This window comes from Pogoniulus pusillus, chromosome 5 (assembly GCF_015220805.1).
Source record: "Pogoniulus pusillus isolate bPogPus1 chromosome 5, bPogPus1.pri, whole genome shotgun sequence".
In the NCBI taxonomy this organism is placed as follows: domain Eukaryota; kingdom Metazoa; phylum Chordata; class Aves; order Piciformes; family Lybiidae; genus Pogoniulus; species Pogoniulus pusillus.
The window spans coordinates 37,315,126-37,338,948 of NC_087268.1; the positions used below are offsets into that span (position 1 = coordinate 37,315,126).

General features: G+C 41.8%; 2 protein-coding genes across 11 annotated transcripts; one reads left to right on the forward strand and one right to left on the reverse strand.

Annotated features, from left to right (window-relative positions):
- Window positions 1-42: 42 nt before the first annotated feature.
- Window positions 43-13,858, forward strand: POGLUT2 (protein O-glucosyltransferase 2). Of its 5 annotated transcripts, XM_064143788.1 has the most exons (11): window positions 43-272; window positions 1,907-1,979; window positions 5,476-5,647; window positions 6,042-6,247; window positions 6,981-7,058; window positions 10,121-10,293; window positions 11,303-11,540; window positions 12,123-12,332; window positions 12,692-12,781; window positions 13,305-13,409; window positions 13,625-13,858. In XM_064143788.1, the coding sequence occupies exons 2-11, from the start codon at window positions 1,923-1,925 to the stop codon at window positions 13,640-13,642; spliced, it is 1,347 nt and encodes a 448-aa protein (XP_063999858.1). In that variant the 5' UTR covers window positions 43-272; window positions 1,907-1,922; the 3' UTR covers window positions 13,643-13,858. The 5 variants fall into 5 exon arrangements, with proteins under 5 accessions (XP_063999858.1, XP_063999860.1, XP_063999856.1 ...); XM_064143790.1 differs by having other exon boundaries at window positions 43-1,979; window positions 5,442-5,647; XM_064143786.1 differs by lacking the exons at window positions 43-272; window positions 1,907-1,979 and adding an exon at window positions 3,275-3,724 and having other exon boundaries at window positions 5,442-5,647.
- Window positions 13,800-22,365, reverse strand: TEX30 (testis expressed 30). 6 transcript variants are annotated; one of them, XR_010302381.1, is made up of 7 exons: window positions 22,290-22,365; window positions 20,245-20,475; window positions 18,799-18,850; window positions 17,263-17,471; window positions 16,004-16,132; window positions 14,389-14,517; window positions 14,038-14,086 (listed from the first exon to the last, which is right to left on the reverse strand). XR_010302381.1 is itself a non-coding variant. In XM_064143793.1 (6 exons), exons 1-6 carry the CDS (start codon window positions 22,305-22,307, stop codon window positions 13,991-13,993), a joined length of 702 nt encoding a protein of 233 aa, XP_063999863.1. In that variant the 5' UTR covers window positions 22,308-22,365; the 3' UTR covers window positions 13,800-13,990. The 6 variants fall into 6 exon arrangements, 5 of the variants coding, with proteins under 5 accessions (XP_063999863.1, XP_063999862.1, XP_063999865.1 ...); XM_064143793.1 differs by lacking the exon at window positions 14,389-14,517 and having other exon boundaries at window positions 13,800-14,086; window positions 18,832-18,850; XM_064143792.1 differs by lacking the exon at window positions 14,389-14,517 and having other exon boundaries at window positions 13,800-14,086.
- Window positions 22,366-23,823: the final 1,458 nt, after the last annotated feature.

The window sequence follows — 23,823 nt, forward strand, 5'->3', positions numbered from 1 at the left end:
GGCTGGGCCTGCGCCCCGGTGGCGCGGGAGACACGTCTTTGGCCATGCCTCCCCTTGCGTGCTCTCTCGTGGTCTCGTCCGGTGCTGCCTCGCGGGCGGCGGGGGAGGAGCTCGGAATGCGTCGGAGGAAGCGGCCTCCGTGGGGGGGCCTTGGTCTCGGTGCCGGTGTGGTACGGGCCGCGCGGGTGGAGCAGCCATTCGTTTTCTGGCGGTCTACAGCGCTTCTCCCTGGCCTGAGCGGAGCAGGGAAGAGCGCTCACCTGCCCACCGAGGTGAGCCGCTGTGTGCACCACAGGTGTTTGAGAGAGGCAAGGCGTAAATGGAAGAGAGAGAGATGCGAACTGCTGGAGAGGAGGGGAGAGCAGTCGGACCGGTACTGGGCTTCGCCTAGTGGGCCCGTGCCTGCCCGGATCAGGGAGCGCCAGGTGCATTTGAAAAAGTGAAACTGCTGACTTGTTACAGAAAATCCTAGTACAAATTGCCCATCACTATTGCAGGAGCTGTCTGATGCTGCCCATCTCTATGTCAGATGATAATCATTGACCCGCACCGCATGTCCTTCGGATGCAGGGGCTCCTGCTTACTGTGGCCCCGTGGCACCTGCCCTCTCCCGACGGGGACGCATAGGCACGGTGCCTCCCTGTCACGGGCTATGGGTCGGGTGTCACGCTCGGCAGTCGCGCCGCAGGTGCTCGGTTGTGGCGAGACCAGAGACTGTTCTGTGCCCGGTGCTCCGAGGGCAGCAGGGTGGGCTGCCCGAACTGCCACGATGTTAATTTCCGCTTGACTCTGCTCATAGTAAGTCTTGGCTCAGTTTTGGTGTCGCACTTCTCCCATTCAGGGTAGGAAATGTGTAGGACTATGAAAGTGACCGTGGAGTGCCTCCTGAGGAACGAGAGACAGACGGGAGATCTGTACAAAGAGTAAATGGTTGTTTTGGGTAACAGCTTCTGGATCTGCCGACTGTATTTACAGTGTCATTTTTACTGCAGGCAGCATATTTTCAGCATGAACAGTGACATTGAAGACATGAGTGGAACACTACCAGTACTGCCACAATTGCTTAGAATTTATTTATAAATATTCATATTTATACTATTAAATTTATATTTTCAACAAAATTTAGCTGTAAAATTTAAAATAAAAGAGGAAAGTACAGTGTCCTGCTGACCACAGGATGGATGCTGACCTGCTGGATTCAATGCAAGTGATGGGCATGGCACCCACCATGCCCCTGCATGCAGTAAGAGCTTCTGTGATAGGCGTTACAAGTAGTGGAAATAAATTTCTCCTTAAATGTTAAGAATTGTGTGATAGTTTCAGGTGGTTAGGCTGAGCAAAGGTTCAAAAGACCTTTATTGTTTGTGGGCACAGCCAAGTTTGTTGTGCCCTGCATAAAAGTAAGACAAGACCTAGATCAGGTTTAGAATTGGATGTGGCTTCATCCCGATGCAATCTGCCTTTTCTAGTGGAGAGCATCCTCTATGCCTTTGCCAGCTGGAAGCCCATTGAGCTTTCGTTGGCCAACAGCCTTTGAAGTAATTAAACAATTCTGCCTCCAAAGCATTTTTGTCTGAGCCAAATTATAGGCATTAGGATAGCAGCAATGTTGGCTTTACCAGCCAGGACTAAAATTAAGTTGCATGATTTATTTTACAGCTTGTTTGGGTGCTGGCAAATAGTGCCAGATATGTGCACAGAATCCCTGAGTTGTGCTTATGAGAGATGAAAAACTAGAGGAGAGAATGACTGGAAGGTAGAAGTGTGTTACTTTTGCTTCATCACCGCGGAGGGCTTTTTCTTAATGTGGTATTGTCACCCTGCTGGGAAGAGGAAGGACATTCTGTGAACTCTATAGTTACAAAATTTCTTTTTAAATTAAAACATCTTTAAAATTCTCTTGCAGAAAAGGAGACTGGCTTATGAAAAAACATAAGCTGCCAAGAAGTGTGATTTCAGTTGTAAAATACATCAGGAAGGTAAGGATCGGAGAAGGGCTAAAGGGTCACAGATATTAAAAGAGGCCTGCTTAAACTTTTAAACTGGAAAATACAAGTCTTCTGGATGCTGAATGTAATGAAAATTCATGTCAATGAGGACAGATGGTGACAAAAATTACACTTTTAAAACTTGGAGCTTGACAGTGTTTTAAGGAATTTTGTAATGTTGGAAAAGACTGCGTTCACTGACCCAAGTGGTCCTTTCTCAGACTGCCATTTGCTCAGAGATTGTGTGTGTGTGTGCGTGTGTGCTTGTCTATAGAACATATTTGCAGTATTTCTAAACACAAAATCTCATTAAAAGTCATGACTCTGATGTGGTTCCAGTTTCTGTATCATCTGCCTTAACAAGAGAAAATTAATAAAGAGTGAAATTGAAAGTGTCTTTTTAGAATTGATGTCCTTCCATGAAGAATCTTTCATTTGTCATTTCTGTAGCTGAATGACAAAAGCATTTGGGTATGGGTGTGCGTACAGCCTATCTGAAAGGAGATGGTAGTGAGGTGTGTGTCCCTTCTCCCAACTAACCAAGTGATAGGGCAAGAGGAAATGGCCTCCACTTGTACCAGAGGAGGTTTAGATTTGACATCAGGGAAATTTTCTTCACTGAAAAGGTTAGCAAGCATTGGAACAGGCTGCCCAAACAAGTGGTTGAGTTACTGTCCCTGGAAGTATTTAAAAGATATGTAGATGTGGCACTTACAGACACAGTTTAGTGGTGGACTTGGCAAGTGTTGATGGTTGGACTTGAACTGAATGGGCTTTTCCAAGCTAAATGATTCTGTGATTCTGTATGTAGTTATGAACAGCATTAGTATTTCACACAATCTTTCTGCAACCCGAGGCTGGATTGACATGGGCTAGACTGCAGAATCACCCAGTGTGCACACAGGGCAGTTGGGCTGGTGAGGCACCTCTTCATTGCAGCAACCCAGGACAGCGAGTTGAGCTGTGAGATATCACACATTTGCTTCAGGTGCTCTGGGGAGGGTTTTGAAAACTCAGTTTCCCCATCGCAAACTATCTTTTACCCTTACGTTATGGAAGTGGAGTGTAAGGGTGGGACTTGAGCTCATGACAAGAGAATGACACTGAGACGTCCAGATGCTTAAGTCAGAGGAACGGGCGCAGTTGGCTTTCTGCAGTCCCCTGCCTCTGAGGTGGGTCCCATCAGACCCACAGGACCGCTGCGGGACCGAGTTAACCCAGTCCGGCCGCTCAACCGGCCCACTGCACCCAGTCGTGCCTCTCGGTGCGGGAAGTCCGGCACCGCCTACCGCATCTCAGCGGAAGCAGGGGGTGTGGTGAGCGATCGCCCCGTCCTGCCCCGCCTCCCTCAGGACCCGGGGCATGGTGCTCTGAGGAGTCGGTCCGGCAGACGGGCGCAGGAGCAGGGCGGCAGCGGCCCCGCAGTCCCCTCACGGTCTCACTCCCTCCCCGTCGCATGCGCCGAGGGTAGACCTCCAGGTGCCGCGGTGAGGGGAAGAAAGAAGGTCCCGGCGGCTTTCCCTCCCGCGCCTCGGAGGCGTAACTCCGTCGGGGAAAGAGCTCTGAATGCGTTCCCTGTGGCCGTTCTGCGTGGCTCTGGGAGCCGTTGCGGCGGCGGGCGGGAGCGGCCGCCCGAGTCCCGAGCACAGCGTGGTATGGGGGCCCGGGCTGCGAGCGGAGGCTGTCCTCCCCGCTCGCTATTTTTACGTGCAGGCCGTGGACGCCGAAGGGCAGAGGTAAGCGCGTCGACTGCGGCAGCTTTTGACGAAGGTTGTGGGCAGGAAAGAAATCTGAGAGGTGGGTTAAAGAGTCACGTTCCTTGCCCGCCGTCAGGACGGCGCCCTTCCCCAGCATGAGCTCCCCCCGCCCACGGGTACCCATGTTGACCCATGTTGGGCAGCTGTTTAAATAGCTGCGAGTCCGGGATCCAAGTCGTAGTTGATGGATGCCTTGGTGAAGGAACAAAGCGTACTGTCCCATCCTAACCTCTTCTTTTTTGGCACTCGTGCTCCATCCTGGGTGAGCCTGACCTTGCCTGCCCATTTTAAACAGAAACTTATTTGGGATTTTCTTGTAGTGACCTTTTCTATCACAGAAAAAGCCAATTAATCTTTTCAGCAATATCCAGTAATTGTATGAGGGGACGAGATGTGAAAAAGGGATGAAAATGTTTAACAGCAAAAGGCATGCATTAGTCCAACAATTTATTATTTATTCCGCTTTACAACAACTAATCTATTTATTTTGTGTTATATTTACTCAGGTGTCCTGCTTGTTTTGACTTAGGAACATCAGTATTTCTCCTAAACATGTAACTTAGGGATTATTCTGTAGGCCACTAGGCAAACTTCATTGGAATGAGATAGTTAAGGTTAGTTCTGAGAGGACACTTGGCTTTCCATTCCTACAAGAAAGAAATCCTGAACATACAAGCTAGGCAATTTATCTAAATTAGATGTGCCATGGCCCGTGCAAATCTCTGATTGCCAGTTCAGCTTATCTTGGAGTAAATATTTCCAGCATTTGGTTGAACTGGCAGCTCTTTAGTATGTCTGGACAAGTTTAGGCAAAGTGACTAGGCTGCTGGGCTGTAATGTTGTAGTCCTGTTGTTTCTGCCACCTCTGACTCTATCTCAGAATCTCTACACACTTGGGACTACTGTGCTTAAAGAGTTGGAACTTCACTGGCTGATACAGCATTTTGACTGTGCCAGGTTTGGTTAATACCTCAATGATGTGATAATGATTTTTCAATTTTTTTATCTGGTTTTATGGAGATTTTTATATGCTATATGGCAAATTTCACCAAACTGTTACAACTACACATAGCTACTTGAGTTATACTGCATTTTTAAAGGTGCTCTGTTCCTATACAACCAAATACTGTATTTCCAACACTGTTCAGTGTAGAACAGAGTCACAAAATTGTTTTGGTTTTGCTTTAAGATTGACAAGTCACCACTAAACGATACCTTTATACTTTCCAAGGATGGTGGCTCCACCACTTCCACAGGCAGCCTGGTCCACTGCTTTATCAACCTTTTTAGTGAAATAGGTTTTGCTAATGGCCAAATTAAACTTCCTCTGGTGCAATTTAAGACCGCTTTCTTTTGTCCTATCACTTGTTACTTTGGAGAAGAGACTGGCCCCCATATTGCTATAACCTCCTTCCATGCAAGGTGCTAAATGACTTTGGAGGTATGTTCATAAGTATCTGAGTGGAACCTTCATTTTACCTAATACTTCTAGCAGCATGAGATATTTTAGGTAGCCTAACAAATTTCTCTTTGGAAGAATCATGCTTTGCTTGTGAATATAAGGATGTGCTCATAAAGACCTGGTGTGTCTCAGTGAAGTCACTGTAAATCTGTCAAATCACAAAGGAAAGGATCAGATATAAGAAAACTTTTGCATTTCATTTTTTAATTAAGCTCCCACTTATTCCCTGGGTAGGTTCACTTCATCACCAGGTCAAAATGCATTCCAGGTGAAGATCACTGCTCCTGATGAACAGTTCACTCGTGTTGGTGTGCAAGTATTAGACAGGAAAGATGGTTCGTTCCTTGTGAGATACAAGATGTATGCAAGCTACAAAAACCTGAAGATAGAAGTCAAAACTGGACAGAAACATGTTGCAAAGTCTCCATATATCTTAGAAGGTAAGAATCAGTGCCACCCATGTGGCTTTTTCTCACAAAGCATCCCAGCATGTCTTCTAGGATTAGCATAGGATTCTGCAAAATCTTTGGCCTATCAAATCCCATTGGAATTACAGTTTCTTTGTAAGCGTCCTGCATGTACTATTCAATATAATGAAAAAAAACCAAAACCAAATACTGTGGAACTGTTGCCTAGCAAAATATTTTGAGGGCTCACATAGAAGCTGATGTAGCTTGTCATGACTCCACCAAAGTAAAAAAAAATGTTCAAATGTCCATTTAGAGTTGCTGAGGGTTTGCCTCTAAGCAATGAATGCTCAGTGCCTGACCCTCTTTTCTGATCTCAACAGCTCAATAGTGTGGCTTATTAAAATAATAATTGTGTTCCTGATAGGACCTATTTACCATGAAAACTGTGACTGCCCTCAGGAGGAGAGCAGTGCCTGGCTGGAAGTGATGAACTGCCCTCAAATCATTCCACAGATTCAAAGAGACCTAGCAAATTTTCCCATTGTTGATCCAGATAAGATTTCAAAAGAGATTCCACAGAGGTTTGGACAAAGACAGAGTTTGTGTCATTACACCATCAAAGATAATGAGGTATGGGATGGGTTGATCTGAAGTCCATACAGGGATTTGGTGGCAAGTCATACAACTAGGCTTTTCAGCTGTTCACTGTTGGAAGGCTTCTTGTAGACTGTTATTTAGTAAACTTCTGCTTGCTTCTCTGCCCTTGAATACTTTGCAGTTTGTATATGAGCTCAAAAATATCCATCCTACTTTGTAAGGTGCCTTTTGTCCATGTTGAGCTGAAGCACAGTGCAGGCAAATTACTTTCCAAGCAATCAATATGATTGCTGGGCACAGACCCAAACCTCCTAAATGCTAATTCAATTTTCTGTTCTCTGAGTAGTATCACTTTGGAGCATCACAATCATCTAATTTAACAATAAACTGCTTTGTGCATAATTCTGAGGTAAAGAAATACACTTTTTATCTCCACTGAGGATCAGAGTTACTTGGGTTTTTTAAACAAAAATATATTGACCTTAGTAGAGTTTCGTATGGAAATGAGAACAATGGAACACAACAGAAACAGGCAACCAGTTTGCTTCCACAAGACAAAATGCCTGCAAAAGCAAACAAACCTTGTATGTTTTTTGTTCACTTTTCTTTGAGGTTAGATGAAATTTCTGAAGCTTCCCAGTTGCTTTGCAAACCTCTACAGCTGTAAAATCTGACTAGTTACAAAGTAATTAAAAGAACTTTAAACTCTAGCATCCATTTTCTGAAACGAAAACACCAGACAAGTAAAATCTTAATTTTATTTTAGGTTTATATAAAGACATATGGGGAACATGTTGGCTTCAGAATTTTTATGGATGCCATACTGCTTTCTTTGACAAGAAAAGTGAGTACGTTTGTACAGTCATTTATCCTGTATGTCCTAATTTATAGAAGCCTGGTCTTACAAATAATCTTCAGCATATATGTTGCTATTTCTGTTAAAATACTCTTGCTCTTTAATTAATAATGGAGAGGTCAGATGGATTTTCCTTGCCTGAAGTTGTCAACATTCTAGAATTCTATCATCTAATCAGTGTATGGAGTATGACAAATGTTAATTGGATAGCAAGCTTTTATAGGACAGTGTGATGGATTTGGACAGGGTAGGGTTTTTTTCTGTAGACTAAATAAGTCATTCTGTAGCATCTAATAGAAAGTTCAGTCTCTGCTAGTATGTTTTACAGGAAAATTGAAACAACAACAACAACAAAAAATAGGAATTGTATATTGTTCTCAATTGAATTGTGTGTGTTGAAAAACAAGATAACAAAAGTTGAGGAAGAGTACCAAAAGCCCAACAGCAGCATGTGGGAAAACTCCCTTGGTGTATAAACAAAAAAAAAAGAACACTACATGGACTCTTTCCTAGGGAACCTTTGGGAAAAATCTGATGTTATGTATGTAGTGGGGCTGAAGTTTCAACACACATAAAGAAGTGATTATTACACAAAGAGAGTAGTAAGAGAAATACAAATATATGCAAGTTATTACCTATTTTTGATTGTAGAAAGACAAAGCAATTTGTCTTTATAAAAGGTGAGAAAGAAGACAAAGGAGCTACTGAAATAGAGAGTTGTTCACTTAAAAAAAAACCTGATGAAAAATAAAACAGTTATAAGGAGCTGAGATAAGGTAATTGGTATCTAACATCATGGATTTATCACAATAAAATAAGTCATAACTATTATAATTTCCTTCTATAACGAGATAATGGGCTTCAAGTAAGGATGTCAAAGATTTTGATTTCATTTAGTCTTTTGAGGGTAAATCTCACAAGCTTCTCATAAAGAAGATAGCAAAAATTTCTAGAGAAGAAATACCGTAACCTGCTTGGAAAACCTAACTGAAATAACAGTTGCCAGTGTTTCCAGAAAGGCAGAAGGTGCCTTTGTAGTTTTAGGAGATCTGTCATAGAATTAGGGTTGGAAGGGACCACGAGGATCATCTAGTTCCAACCCTCCTGCCATGGGCAGGGACACCCTACCCTAGATCAGGCTGCCCACAGCCTCATCCAGCCAGACCTTAAACACCTCCAGGGATGGGCTCTCAACCACCTCCCTGGGCAACCCATTCCAGCCTCTCACCACTATCATGCTGAAGAACTTCCTCCTCATGTCCAGCCTGAACCTACCCATCTCCAGCTTTGCTCCATTCCCCCGAGTCCTGTCACTCCCTGATATCCTAAAAAGTCCCTCCCCAGATTTTTTGTAGGCCCCCTTCAGATACTGCAAGGCCACAAAAAGGTCACCTCGAAGCCTCCTCTCCTCCAGACTGAGCAGCCCCAACTCTTTCAGTCTCTCCTCATAGGAAAGGTGCTGCAGCCCTCTGATCATTCCAGTGTCCCTTTTCTGGACACGCTCCAGCACATCCACATCCTTCTTGTAACAGGGGCTCCAGAACTGGACACAGTACTCCAGGTGGGGTCTCACCAGAGCATAGTAGAGAGTCAGTATCACCTCCCTCGACCTGCTAGCCACATCTGTCATACGTTCAGTCCCCATTTAATAACTTAGTTATACTTTAACTAAATGATGGACTAGAGAATATGCTTATTGAATTTTCAGTAAAATAAAATTGACCTGATAGGACCTCACAGTACAGTGTAATTTTCTTTCTTAAGAAATAAGAGAAATTGTATGGAAAAATTGCTAAAATAAAGTGACAAGGGTAGGATACTACAAAAAGGCTCAGTAAACAAAAACATCTATTTAAGACAGGGAGTGAATGGTTATTTTCTGCAGGAAACTGTGGAAGTTACAATATTAGAAATTTAAGATAGTCAGCAGTAGCATGTCCTGAAAAGTTAAACACACATTAGTAGAAGAAACATAAGTATTGTTTACATCTGTAGAAAAACCACAAGTCATATTTCCACTATACTCAGGATTAGTAACAGGTCACTTATGTTCCCGTGTCTGCTTCAAGTAAAAGATCAGTTATCAATCACTGCACAGGGGAATGGTAAGAATGACTAGACATAGAAGATTCATTTAAGTGGGGTTTATTTCATCTAAGGGTATCTAAAAGAAAACAAGAATGTAGCTTTTAGTTATCTAAAATGTTGCTCTGTGTAAGATAGAAGTAAACTGTTCCCACTGTCAGTACCATTGGACAAGAAATAATGGAATTAATTTGGAATTGGAAAGGACCACCAGGATCATCCAGTCCAACCTTCATCCCAGCGTACTTAAATCACTAGACCACAGCCTCAAGCACCACATCCACTCTCCTTTTAAACACCTCCAGGGATGGCAACTCCGCTACCTCCCCGGGCAGCCTGTTCCAGTGCCTGACCACTCGCTCAGTAAAGAACTTCCTCTGAACGTCCAACCTAAACCTCCCCTGATGCAACTTGAGGCCATTTCCTCTTGTCCTATGATTAGTAATTCAGGAGAAGAGACCAGCTCCAGCCTCACTACAACTTCCTTTTAAGTAGTTGTAGAGGGCAATAAGGTCCCCTATCAGCCTTCTCCAGACTAAACAACCCCAGTTCCCTCAGATCTTCCCATCATGGCTGTTCATTTGTGTTACTTCTGTTGAATTTAGTTATCATGCAGGCACAGGACAAATCAGTTCACTGATGTGACAGAAAACTAATTTACTATCCAACAGCAGTTTCCATCCATTCAACAAGGTGGTTCAATTAACCTGGGAACTAAAAAAAAGAGCATTTATGTGACTGTGCAAATCTTACTAAAAGAAAAAAATCTTGTGGGCTTTAATCTGTCATCTCAGTACCTCTAACATGTTTCTAAGCTTTTAGCAATGTATTACAGGTACACAGAGTGTATTAGAGACCTGGCTGTGTTTTTCCTCTTAGTGAGGCTGTTTTTAAAATGCACAGTGCTAGCAGAAGAATACTGCCTTTTATTCAAATGGATTTGTGTCTGCTTTGCTTCTGCTTAGGTGAAAATGCCAGATGCAGAATTTTTTGTTAATTTGGGAGATTGGCCTCTGGAGAAAAAGAAGTCCCCAGAGAACCTGCACCCCATCTTCTCATGGTGTGGTTCCAGTGAGTCAAAAGACATTGTCATGCCAACATATGACTTAACAGACTCAGTTTTGGAGACTATGGGACGGTAAGCAATCACTTGAAATTTCCACAAAATTCACAGTGAATGATTTTCCAGAAACATATTTGTATTAACAGTAGATGAGCTGGTTTTATTCACTGAGACACTGGCACCCTATCAGTAGGCAACAATTATGTAAACAATATTAATGCCAACCAAGTTATCTAACACAAATAACAAAATATTAAAACACTTCACTGTTTTATTAAAAAACAAAAAGAAAAAAACCCCACCAAAATTAACCTGAACATGGTCAAGTCTTTGAAAGCAGTCCTTAGAGTGAATGTGTCAAGGTATTTTGGAATTTTGTCTGTGGTGTTCCCCTGCCATGAACATGTTGAGAACTGGCCAGGTCTCTTTTTTTCTGAGTTTCCTGGAATACTTTTTCTGTACCTTTTAAAGCCAGAATTCTCAACCTGGGACCTACCATCTTCCACCTTGATTGCTGATCATAACTGACCTTGGTAACTGCTCTGTAACGGCCTTGAAACTCTACAAAGCTAGCTTCTAAGAGATCTCTGTAATCCTTTGTGAACCTGTTTATCACTTCACTGCATTTATTTTGGATTCCTTGTCTTTACTATCACAACTTTTCCTAAATTTTCTTCCCTCTGCTCCCACAAATTATGTGTTTTAATTTAGCAGTGTTTCCAAGGAGGTGAAATATGTGGTATTAAGATAGTTACATTACCCTACATCACCTTCATATGCTTGGTAATCTCTTTATGTTTGGCAACCATATCCAATTCTATCTACCTTTTTTCCACGACAACCGACAGGTACTCTTTCCAGTGCTGTCAATAGACTGCTGCTGCCTTGCCACGGGCCTGTGAATTTGACATTCTTTGCCTACTTTTTTACCTGCAAAAGTACCAACACAATACATAAATGGATGTGCTCATTATTTAGCTTCATACCTGGTATTTTCCTCTTGGTACTGTAAGCTCTCTTAAGTGACTGCAGTTAAAAAACCGTCCAGCAGGCTTCACTGTTAAACCACTTCTTTCTCCCCCAGAGTCAGTCTGGATATGATGTCAGTTCAAGCAAATACTGGCCCATCATGGGAAGACAAGAATACCACAGCATTCTGGAGAGGACGTGACAGCCGCAAAGAGAGGCTTGAACTTGTAAAACTCAGCAGAAAATATCCAGAGATCATAGATGCTGCTTTCACAAACTTTTTTTTTTTTAAACATGATGAAAGTCTCTACGGCCCCATTGTCAAGCACATTTCATTTTTTGACTTTTTTAAGGTAAGCCACTAACCATTTTTTGTAACCAGGTTCTCAGTGTTTCCCATTATCAAATAATTTCATATTTATTACTGGTAACAAAGTGGGGTTTAGTTTTTTAGCACACTAGTAGCAAGCACGAATAGGCACCCTTCCCATAGGATTAACTGCTATGTAGCTTTAACACAGAGGATAATAATGTTTGATTTATATCTAGAGGTTCTGTAGAACCTTGCATTATCTATATAATACCAAGTTCCTTTTTATTTCTTTTTCCTGATTCAGCGATCAGGACTACTAACATAACTAACATAGTGGGAAAATCAGTGGATGAAGTGGCACATCTACCCTCACATCTCAGGATGAGCGTCTAAGAATTTCTGGAGAACTTAACTGATGAAGAGGGCATCTCTGTGTACTCTGCACTGTGATGAATTCCAAACTAAGCAATAAAAGCTACTTAAGCACTGATGCTTGCCTAGCCAATCCCCCTTTTCTCAATATCAGCAAGTCAGTAATATCAGTGACCTCAGAATAATAACAACCTAACCAAGCTCCTTGGGTCTTCTATTTGTTAATAATTTATGGTTGTTTTCTTTCCAGTATAAATATCAAATTAATATTGATGGCACAGTGGCAGCATACAGATTGCCCTATCTACTAGCAGGAAACAGTGTGGTGCTAAAGCAAGACTCCATCTACTATGAGCACTTTTATAATGAGCTGCAACCATGGAAACATTATATTCCATTTAAAAGTGACCTGAGTGATCTACTAGAAAAACTACAGTGGGCAAAAGAGCATGATGAAGAGGTAAATACACATTTGGAAGTAATGAGAAAAGTTTCTGGATGACATGGAGCAAGAAAAGCATTTCTGTAAAACAAAACAATCTGTTAGGAGGACTTGAGAGTTGCTGTCATCTACTCTACAAACAAGAGAAGCACTTTTAAAACGATACATAGCACTACCCTTAAGTCAAAATTAAATTGTACTTTGGAAGAATTTAGGGTATTTTCTTAAGAATTCCTTCCTTCTAAAATTAAGAATGTATAAATAAAATCAAGGAAGTTATCCTGAACTGTCAACACTAAACTCTAGAAGCAGTACTGGCACCCTGAAATAACTACTGCTTATGAGAATTTGAAAATAACTTGTATTTTCTTCAATAGGCAAAAAACATTGCAAAAGCTGGACAAGAATTTGCAAGAAACAATCTCATGGGAGACCATATTTTTTGTTACTATTTCAAACTTTTCCAGGTGAGTATATCATTGGAAGCTTCTACCACATAGAAAATAGAAATCCCACAGAAAGAGTTCAGAGCAAGGGAGATGATGGAAATTGGCCAGTCCAGTACTAAGGCCACAAAGCAAACAGCAATTAAGAACTTCAGTTGGGTTTACAAACATTGTATGCAGTTATTTCCTACAGAACCCCTTAAGACCATACTGGCGCTCTGAGAAAAGCAATTGGAGCCCATAAAGCTTGATCTAATCTGCACAAATATGTTGCCCACAATGATCAAAGAATTCCACATCAGACACACCCCCTGTGAACCACAGCTGAAAATATCTGTGCATTGGCACTGAGATACTGAAGTGAGGCACCCAAAGGAGTTCCTGTCTGTAGTTCAGTATCTGTTTACCTGATCCATGACACAGCTTGGAGGCATGGGTTCTGCAGCCCCCATTTCTACAGCACTGCTCAGCTGAGTCAGTGCAATCATTACAGTCAGGTGGGCAATCTAACAAGTACGAGTTAACAATACCATCTTTTCTTTAGGAATATGCTCGCTTGCAAGTGAGTGAACCAAAAATCAGAGAGGGGATGGAGAAAGTACAGCAGCCTGATGATGACCTTTTCCCATGCACTTGTCACAGAAAAAAGGTATGGTACACAGAGCATTAAATGCAAAGTGCTGACATCCTCAGTTCTTAACCAAATTGGGCAGGCATTGCTCAGTACCCCATGGTATCAGGCACTAGGTCAGACCATTAACACCTGTCAAATTTAGAAACATTTCTTAATGTATTTGCAGGACTAGGCTGTTAAAAATCAAGGTGCCAGTTAACTGAAAAAATATTTCTTCTTTCTGAATGCAGGCCAAAGATGAACTCTGACAGAGAGAAAGTAATTTTGGAATACTTAACCTACATTCATACTGTTGTCTTAAGGACAGACAAAAAGTTTTGAAGTATCAGTGGACAGTGCCAATGAATATTACGAAGTTTACTGTATCATGATCATCATATAGAAGAAAACCAGTGGTTATAGAGCTTTGTTAAAAAAACATTTTTGTAACTTTTTTTATTTTAATAAAATCCATGTTTGTATCAGTCATGTGTTACTGTCCTGAGATACTCTGGAGATATTTTTTACTCACACTTATTATACTAAATCTGTTCACAAGTCTCTTAAAGAGCAGATAGGAATTGTTGGTTTATACCCACACATCCCCCACCATGTATCTATCCCAAGTCACATTTTTCAGACCATAACTTTGTTCCTTTGGAATCAGCATTCTCAAAGACAGTGATGTGGGGTTTATAATACATCTCTCTAACCTGAAGAAGAAACACAGTTACTGTTGACACTTTAGGAATATTAGCTAGAAATTTTAGGTTTCATTCAATTTTTCACAGATGCTTTGTCTATGAAGCTCAGCCTCTTTGGCAATATGAAAATAATTAAGTAGCACAGAACTGTGACTACTGAAACCAAACTGATTGTTGTTTCAAACATTTAGTCTATTTTAAAAATACCTATATAATTCTGTTACTTTTGAGCATATCAACATAACCTGAAAATAATTCATAGGTACATTTTTAAAGTCAAGTCTAAATTAATCAGATTCTAAAATTAACACCTGTGTTTCCAGTCCAAAGTGGGGATTTCTCTGTAATGTAGTCAATTTAAAATCCATATAGCTGTTTTCTTGTACAGCCGTGCTTATTAAAACCTCATCACTGCTGGAAGATCAGCACTCTTGAGGCATCTTGTGAGAAACAACAGAAGAATACTGTATCAGATTAACATTTTTAACTTTGACCTTCCTATTATTTTTACTCTAGCAAAAGTAGGCCTATCACCACATTTGATCATGTGGCAAATGATATATTATTAATCCAGCGAATAGATCTTTCTGCTAACTAATCTAAGCACCTGACCAAAATGTCACAGAAACCCTTTCAGCTCACTAGGGTTAACAAGACATACATGAAGCAGCTCTGAACTGTCACCCACAGCAGCTCTTCCCAAGAACAACCTCCAGGCTGAAGCTGCCTGCTCACGTTCAGCAAGCCACACACCATAAAGAGGCAGAGTTTACCAAGGCAGGTTCTGGGGAGCTCTTCACGGTGGAAAATAGAACCACCATCTCGGGAGACAGTGTCAGACACTTCTCTCAGGACCAGACAGCCATTACATCTCTGAGGTCATCATTCAGCTGATACTTGCTATGAATGTGGCCGAAAGAAATTAGAATTTTGCTATAACCTTTGATTATACTGAAAGGTTACTCATAGCCCATAATAGAGCAGGCTGCATCTGCAACTACACATGAACTGTTTCTCTCACTCTGCAATACCACAGTTGTTCCTGGTAATGGGTAAGAAGGCCCAGACCTCCCCAGCTGATCCTTCAGAGCCTTCCAGACAGAAGCCTTGTGCAAAGTGTCACACTTTCTTTCTCCTCCAGGAGTTCCTCCTCCAGTATAAGCACCATGTTTTCCACCAGTTTTTATTTTACAGTCTTCTATGCCCATGTCTTCAGAGCGATTCTGTGACCAGTCCTTTACACAACAGAAGTTGCTAGGAGTGACTTTTCCAAACTGACCCATGTATTTTACTACTCGGGTACAACCATGCCTGTATTACTGCCTCCTTCCCTCACAGGAAGAGAATCTGACTCCTTGGGGTAATGTCACTGTAAATGACAAGAGATTCCTCTCCCTGCATCACAGGTTTTGAAGCACTGGAGTGCCAAGGTACAGCACCAAGGCAGAGTAGTACAACCCATCCCAGCCAGCCTCAGGGGATGTGTTCAAAGCATTCTACAAATCATCAGGTTTTAATTTCAAACAAGTACAGCATCAGTAATATGCTCAGACATTAAATGCATCTGAAGAGTTCCTATCAAAACAGATATTTTCCAGTATATTACTTCCAAGTATTAGCCAAAAGCATTTACACAGTGTACTGTGTATTATTAAGTAGGCAGTTGTTTGATAAAAACAGAGAACGATGCTGCCAGGGCATTAAATACTCTGTAAATTTTCTGTCCGTCCTACAAAAACTCCTTTATTGTTTTCAGTAATTTTCTTAGTCATACAAAAAAGTTTTGTTTGCATTTTCACTTAGCCCTCTATTTAAAAACCTACAGCTGATTTGTTGCTGATTTGCTAAAAGCTAAATGAAGATAGTGCTGAAACACTGCAATCATTTGCGCTCCCATTCAATATTCTCTCTAAGCCAAGAGAATACCTGGGCATTTATTTCTTCCATGACATCATCTGTTGTTCGTCCTTTGACTGCCATCCCATGGTTTGCTTTATCAATCCAATGGATTTTTTTAGGGGCTTTCATTTTGCTTGCCACACCTTCTAGCAATTGCTACAGGAAAAATGATAAAAAAGTTAGTAAATGAGCTGCTACAAACTCTGCAACTCCTAGACATCTCTCACTTGGACTATGCAATGTTGTAACAGGCAGCTCTCAAAAACAAACCAGGTCTGCATGCACATTAAAAACGCCTTGATAAAAAAGATGTGATAACACATTCAGTATTGAAATCTCCTCAAAGGTTTGTCCTCCCTCAAAGACAGAAAAAAACCCTGCAAAGGCCATAACCCTCTGCAAGGCTCCTTCCTCATGGTGATCAAGGAAGCCACTTTTGGTGCCAGAGGGTACTACAACCAATAAATGGCAGAACTTCTGAAGGCAAATTTGTCTACAATGTCAGAGTAGCAACAAATTTCCCTAGAAAGCTGCTTTGACTCTGTTAATCTTTCTCAGCAAGCATATCTAAGAACCAGCTCAAAGTCTTGACAATTTCCTCATGAAAAGGACACTCCAAGGATCTGCTGGTTGTTAGTCTAATTTTGCTGACAACTCAAAGGCATCATGACTCCTTATAAACTGTTCCAAGCATGGAAAATACCAGTCACCTACACTTCCAAATTCAAGCTGAACTGTTCAAGAACAGTGGACACCCATTTGCATGAAAACAATGCAGATAACCATTATGTTCTCATCTCTGCAAAACATGCTCTCTGCCACAAAAGCCTGATTTAAGGTAGAACTGCTTTGGAAGAAGAATTTGTCATGAAAACGTGACAAATGTGAAATTAATAGCACAGCACAAGGTTTGTTTTACAACCTAAAATGGTTCAAACAAATTAGCAAAGGGCTCATTCCTTCCACAGGTCACTTTTAATTTGTACAATCTTATCAAAATATCCAGACCATTTCAATCAGAGGTATTTTAGTGGCCCAAAGACGATTTTGCTAAAGAGTTTGATCAGGCACAATCTGGAAGTTTTAAGCAACCAAAAGAAAGCACCACCAGGCTTATGTCAAAAGCAGTTTCCTACCCAAGGCTTACTTCAGAAGAGACATAAAGATGTACAGATATTTAGAGTAGGCTGTTAATTGGGATCACAGCTGCATATATAAGTAGAGATGTCACTCAGACTCGTTCTGTCATACTGGCCCTTCATAGCAGTATTTACAGGAGTACTCACTTTTTCACACATCTCATCTGCTGATCCTGAGACAAACAGCACTGGACATCTGATAAAAAATAAGTCTTCATCCCGGAGCTTGGATTGAAGTTTTGGTCGATGCAATGGGTAAGATAAACACACCAGGCCTTGAATGAAGCCATCATCATCATCTTCTTGGCTCAGCTGACGTATCAGAGAAGCAGCAGCTCGTGACCCCATGGAACGACCTTTCTCCCATGTTAAAAGGGGAAAAAAAAGGTATATCTGCTGTCACTTCATCTACATTCTGCTTGAGTCAACTCCTAGAACAAATCCAACTGAATGCATTTCAGTGTACCAATTAACACAAAACACTAGGAATGCTTCTATTAATCTACTTCATGAAAAATCCTAATTGCAACATTTCCTACTACAGTATTTGTCTGATTAGGATTTCACATCTCCATGCAAAAAAAAAATGCGGGAAAAAAAAGGGAGACCAGAAAACAGAGAGGAATCTTTTCCAATGTTTTAAGGAACAGAAGCCCATCCTGGGGGCTGGGTGAATAAGACAGTTCCTATGCTTCAGACACTTCAAATTTGATAGCAATACTATCTTGTTTTTTTTTTTCATGCAGTTTTAAGATCTGCTCAAGTTAAAAAAAAATATGTACCTTACTTCCCAAACAAACCCATCAAGTGTTTATACACACCTCAAACTTCATCCTAAGAAGCATAAAAGGGGGAGAAACAAAAAGAGCACAAACTGGTAGCATGAGGTCAGTCAGTAATAGCAAGGGGTATCAAAATATCTCCTCAAAGAAGCAGCAAATGAGCTGACAGTGCTCTGGAGTTGGAAGTAGCTGATTACCTTGCATCAGCACAGATTTAGTTTCACTTAGAGAACATTGAGAGTTTCCTCTGTCAAGTTATTCCTAATCACACTCATCTACTTCTCTTTTCACATAATACAACTGATAATTTTGTTTGCCACTACATTTCACATACCAAAACCTGTTCTGGGAAAAGTAGTTTCCCACTTATCAATAACAAGAATGCTTCAAGATCTGCAGTTAAAAAGTACACATGGATTATTGGAGAACGCAGGCCTTGCTACTTTCAAGGGACAAGGACGTTTTCTCCTAAGGCATCTGGAAAACTTGGTCTCTTTATCTTTCCTTCTTCCTTCTGGATAAAGATCTGTGGTATCATGAGGAGGATGAATAGTCTAGACAGTCACACTTCTAAAGTAATTCAGTGGAAGCAGTGGGCTGAGTGTTCCCAATTGGGATCAAGCCAGCTACAAGAGAGCCACGCAGCATGTCAGCCACAGGGCTGGAAGCGTTCAGACACCCAAATGCAAACCTATCACACCTATGTTCCCACAGCAGTCAGTAGACTGCTGATCAACTAATGAAGGTTACAGAGCATGCAGCTGTCATCAGATAGCTGACAACCTGTCGATCTACATTTGTTCAGGCACTTCTTACCAAAGACTTAAAAAATGGAGTAACATCAGGTTGCTATTATTAAGGGCAGTATAAGAGATAAAATAACAGATAATAAAAACAATACCTGCAAGGAAAACGCCTGAAAGTTTATAATCACCTGAAAGCTTTAAGTATTCCTAAAGAAATAAGATAAAGAGAATCAGAACAAGCCAGATGGGGGTTGGAGGTTTGCTTGTAGATACCAAACACAAACTGGGAAGCTCTTTTAGGACTTCAGCTTTAACAAAGACCAGAAACACACAAGTTGCACTCTTGTTTTCTCACATGAATGAATTAACATTTTGCAGCAACAGCATAATAAACATAAGCAATTTCACAATAGTTCTCAGCAAGTCTAAAATTTCAGATGCCCTATCAAGCTACTCAAACATAAGTGATTACTGTGCATCAATTTAATTACAGTAACAAATCACATTCACACTCCTAGCCCATCAAAAGGAAAATAAACTTAGTAAAAATGCCCTTCACTGAGGTTGAGGTCATATACTGAGAATGAAAAGTTTAAGGCACCATTATGTCTAACATAAAAAAAAAAAATCAGCAACAAGTTTTTCAGTTTTTAGCTGATAATTATTCATGTTATCTTAGCAGAGCCCTTTAAATTACCTTTACACAACAACATATTAACGGAAACTCAATAACATAATGCTTCTTAACAAAAGGAATGGAGAACAGATAGATCCACATTAAAGGCCTAACTTCAAATTTAAATCCTATAATGACAACGGTGTTATACAAATTCATTCCTTAAGAACTGGATTTAGATCCCTTGTATGTGCAGTGCTCATTGTGAAGCACTCAAGCTACTTTCTCATGCCCCAGTAGAAGTAGACAAGGACAAAAATTTCCCCTCCTTCCTACATGCTTCAGAAGAAGTGTACTTCATGTTGATACTATCATGACAAAAGGTTGCTCATTTTAACAAAATCTAGGTACAGAAAAAACAGCTTAAATAGCAGCAGGAGAAAGAGGTACAGACACACAGACCAGCTTAAACTGATTTTGAAATCAAAGACTATTTAGTTTCTAGAGTTCTCATATGCTACTCCCAATCTCTTTTGGATCAACTCCTGCCACCAAGAGTCCCCTAATCTTTCCTCAAATTCTTGTTCTCCCAGCTGCTAACCTTCAGAGACCCAGCACAATTCTCAAGTCAACTCCTTTCCTCTCAAAACTACTTATAAAGCTGTATGCCTTAAATCCCCCTTCTCTCACCAAGCCCTCTCAGGACACCCACATCTTGTTTCCATCCTAAACAATTTTTCCCAGCTGGAAACTTTCCCACAAAACACTTCTGCTTTCTTCACATCCTTTTCCTCAAGCCTTTATTTCCCTGAACTCAACCCCACATACTTGCTGCAGCTGTTCCAGCCATTGCTTGTACAAAAATTCTTCCTGCAGTTTCTTTTTACAGTGTTCCTTTTAGTACTTCTGGTTTTTCCATTGTTGGTTATCTTTGGTCATAATTAAAAATCAGAAGAAGACATCCATGAATTTGGTCATTTCTTACCACAACTGTTTTGAAGGCCTTAGTTCTATGAGCAATGTTAAGGCCTTTACAAGTAAACCGCAGGCACAGAACTCCATGGGATGCAAGACAGGCTGCCAAAGACACTAAGTGAGGGAAATTCATATCTCCTCCAGCTCCATGGGTAAGAATCACACCATATTTTGGTTTTTTCTCTGGGAGAGAAAAGATAGCATCAAGGTATTTGTTTCCAAAAGGTATTTTCACTTTCACCTAGAAATGAAACAAACAAACAAGTATAATGAAAAAAAAAAAAAAAAGCAGTTCCCAGTCTACACATTAGGATGAAGAAAAATCTTACAATTAAGAAAGAAACCAAAATTGCAAGGTTCACCTTTACTTCTTCTTTTAAAGATACTAAGATACTACCTCTACCTCTGGCTCAAAGGTATTCCTTGCAATATTGGGCAAGTCATTTTATCATGCCACACATTATTTTCTCTTGTGCTCCAATTGTTTCATTGACCTATTCTATTCCATAGTTATTTATAAATACTCTATTTGTTTCATTACCCTATTCTATTTCATTTTCTTACCCTATCAGAAAATGAAGCACCCCTCGCTTCAAAGCATAGAGTGAAATGCTTCTTACCTTCTCTAAGTCCAGTTATTCAAGAGCTAATTGCCATATTTGCCTTAAATATCAAGTCTTCCACAGTAAGAAAAATAACCTCTTCCATAAGACTTAAAAATAAGATATATTAACTCTTCTATAATTACAGTTTCTTCTAATGGAAAAGGTATTTTTATCACAGTATCATCAGGGTTGGAAGAGACCTCACAGATCATCAAGTCCAACCGTTTACCACAGAGCTCAAGGCTAGACCATGGCACCAATTATCTCACATTACTCACAGATAATACAAGAAGAATTAAGGAAGCCCCTAAACATTTATTACAACCAAGTTACTTTGCTTCTATAGACCTATAAGGAATATTAAGAGTACTCCACGCTGGCAGCAACTGCTTAATTCTGTAGCTGCAGTTTCCATGTACAAGTTGATTACAGAGAGAAAAAGGCAAAACAGAGTATTATGAAAAAATGGATTTGGATACACTAGTTTTAGGTATTACATGCAACTCTAACAACAACAACCAAACACACACAAAAACCCCAACACAACCAAAAAAATCCAATCTAAACAAACAAAAAACCTGCCAAAACCCACCACAGAAACTGCTTTTGTCATTAAATGCTCAATACTGACTGATGGCAGATACCACAAAATATATACTTAATGTAAAACTGATATTCTAAGGTAAGCAAGACACTCTCCTAACTGGCAGTCAAACCCAAGAAATACGACACGAAGACACAGCCCAGCAAAGAGTTACAAATTAGGCAGCAGTACACACGCAGTGAAGCAGCAGCCTGATGCCTAGTCAAAGGCTGACCTTCTCCAAGTGCGTGAGAGACACAGCACAGGTTCAGATAAAGCAGCTACCAAGCTGCCAGAGGGCCTCTAGACCTTACAGAGCTCTGGAGATGAATGAAACGCAAGGCCAGCAAGAAGGAAAGCACCGTGAGGGCACGATGAAACAGTTTCATGCTACTGCTGTCTGCCAAAGACTCTCCTTGGCAGTAGTCTTATAGAGGCACTGCTCAGGGAAGGAGTTTGTCGGTGGCCTCACGGAGATGCTACCTTTGCTATCTCTGCCCAGCTGTAATGTGTGGAGGATGCCAGGCTGAGGATGGCAACCAGGCATGCGGGACAGCCACTCCCAGCTCTAGGGGCCCCTTACAGGGGATCGGCAGTGTCACAAGCGGCAAGCTACTCCATATTCAGTCGCAAAGGAGGCGCACGGCCCCCGAAGGCGGTTGTTCCGCCGTCATCCGCATCTGCTGGAACAGGCCACGGCCTGCGGCCTCCCCAGAGAAGCGCAAGGGCGGGACTGCCCCCGGTCTTGAGGCATCACGAACCCCTCCTTCAGGCTGCGGCCGAGGAGAGCCACCCTTAACGGCCGGCCCTCCTCACGGGTGGCCCAATTTAGCACTCCGGGCACAGCGAGCACAAGAGCAGCCCTACCTCCGCCTGCGCACTCATACCGCTCCCGCCCCGCGACGGCGCCCCCCGCGCAGCGAGGACTTCCCCGCAGGCTGTGTGATTGGCAGGCAGGATTGGCTCCGCCCCAGGGGGCGGGGCTGGGCAGCCGCAGGCGCGGGGGCTGCGGGGCGGCTGCGGGCGGTACGCAGGGTCGCGGGCGGTATGCAGGGTCGCGGGCGGCCCGGCCTGGGGCGGAGGCAGTGTGCAATGGAGATTGGGTCGAGCGTGTGGAGTTAGTGGCAGTGGCGCTTGGCAGAAGCGCCTCTAGAATAGGTCTCGAGGGAAACCGATGCGTTTGGGCCGGTTATGATACCGATAATCATAGGATCGTAAAGGTTGGAAAAGACTTCTTGCCATCATCAATGCTCATGTAGGATATCGACAGTGGTTGAATTACCACCTTCTCCCCACTACTGTGGTTAAGTCACGCGTGGGTTTCAGGCACCAGTAACTGTATTTAACCCGTTGGCATACTATGAAGCAAAATCACAGACTCGTAGATTGCTGGGGTTGGAAAATGCAGAGACCGTTGAGTCCAAAGCAGGACCACTTAGGGCAGGTCACACAGGAACGCATCCAGGTGGGTTTTGAAGATCTCTAGAGAAGGAGACTTAACAACCTCTCTGGGCAGCCTGTTCCAGGGCTCTGTCACCTTCACAGTTAGAAAGTTTTTCTCATGTTGAGATGGAATTTCCTATGACTAAATGCATGTCCATTACCCATCAGCCTATCACTGAGTATCACGGAAGAGAGACTGGGTCCATCCTCCTCACAGCCACTCTTCAGACACTTGTAGACATTGATGAGTCTCAGCCTTCTCTGGGTTGAAAAGCAGGAGGAGTGCAAATCTCCAGCCCAGGCATTTTGCATTATCGTAACATTTAAGTGTTAAGAAGTGGACCAGTTCAGCTGAAGTCCAGTAATCAAGGTTAAAAACATAGGAAGCCTTACCTGCCTAAATTTCTACCTTGCCTAGAAAATGTCAGGTTAAAATGAGATTGCAGAACCACAAAGCCAGGTGCAAGGCACCAGCATAGCCTGTGTGAATTGTGTGTCACGACACCAGGAGCTGAACTGTAGATGGTGTTAAGATAGAAATTCCTTGTGCCATAGCTCAGGCAGCCTAGGGAATAGAAAATGCTTCAGAGTAATGCCAAATAGATTTTTCTTGGGCAGAGATCACACTGTTCCAATTAATCCTTAACACCAACTAAACCTTTATAAATTGCATACTTTCCAAACAGGCTTGTTACGCTACAGCAGTTACAACCTCGACCTCAATCTGGAACCCAGGAATGCAAGAACAGAGTTTAAAAACCCCTGGTGTTAATTTACTACCTTTTTCTCTTTCGTTATTTCCTCTCCTATGCTTAGAGGATACTATGTGCTTATATTGTGTTTATATTTTCAATGTTGTTTTACTTCTTTCCTGGTCAGGTTTTTGAATTGCCTCTTTTTTATAGTAACTTTTCCCTCCCTCTTCAGTACACCTGCTGTGTTTCTCAGTTTTTATTCA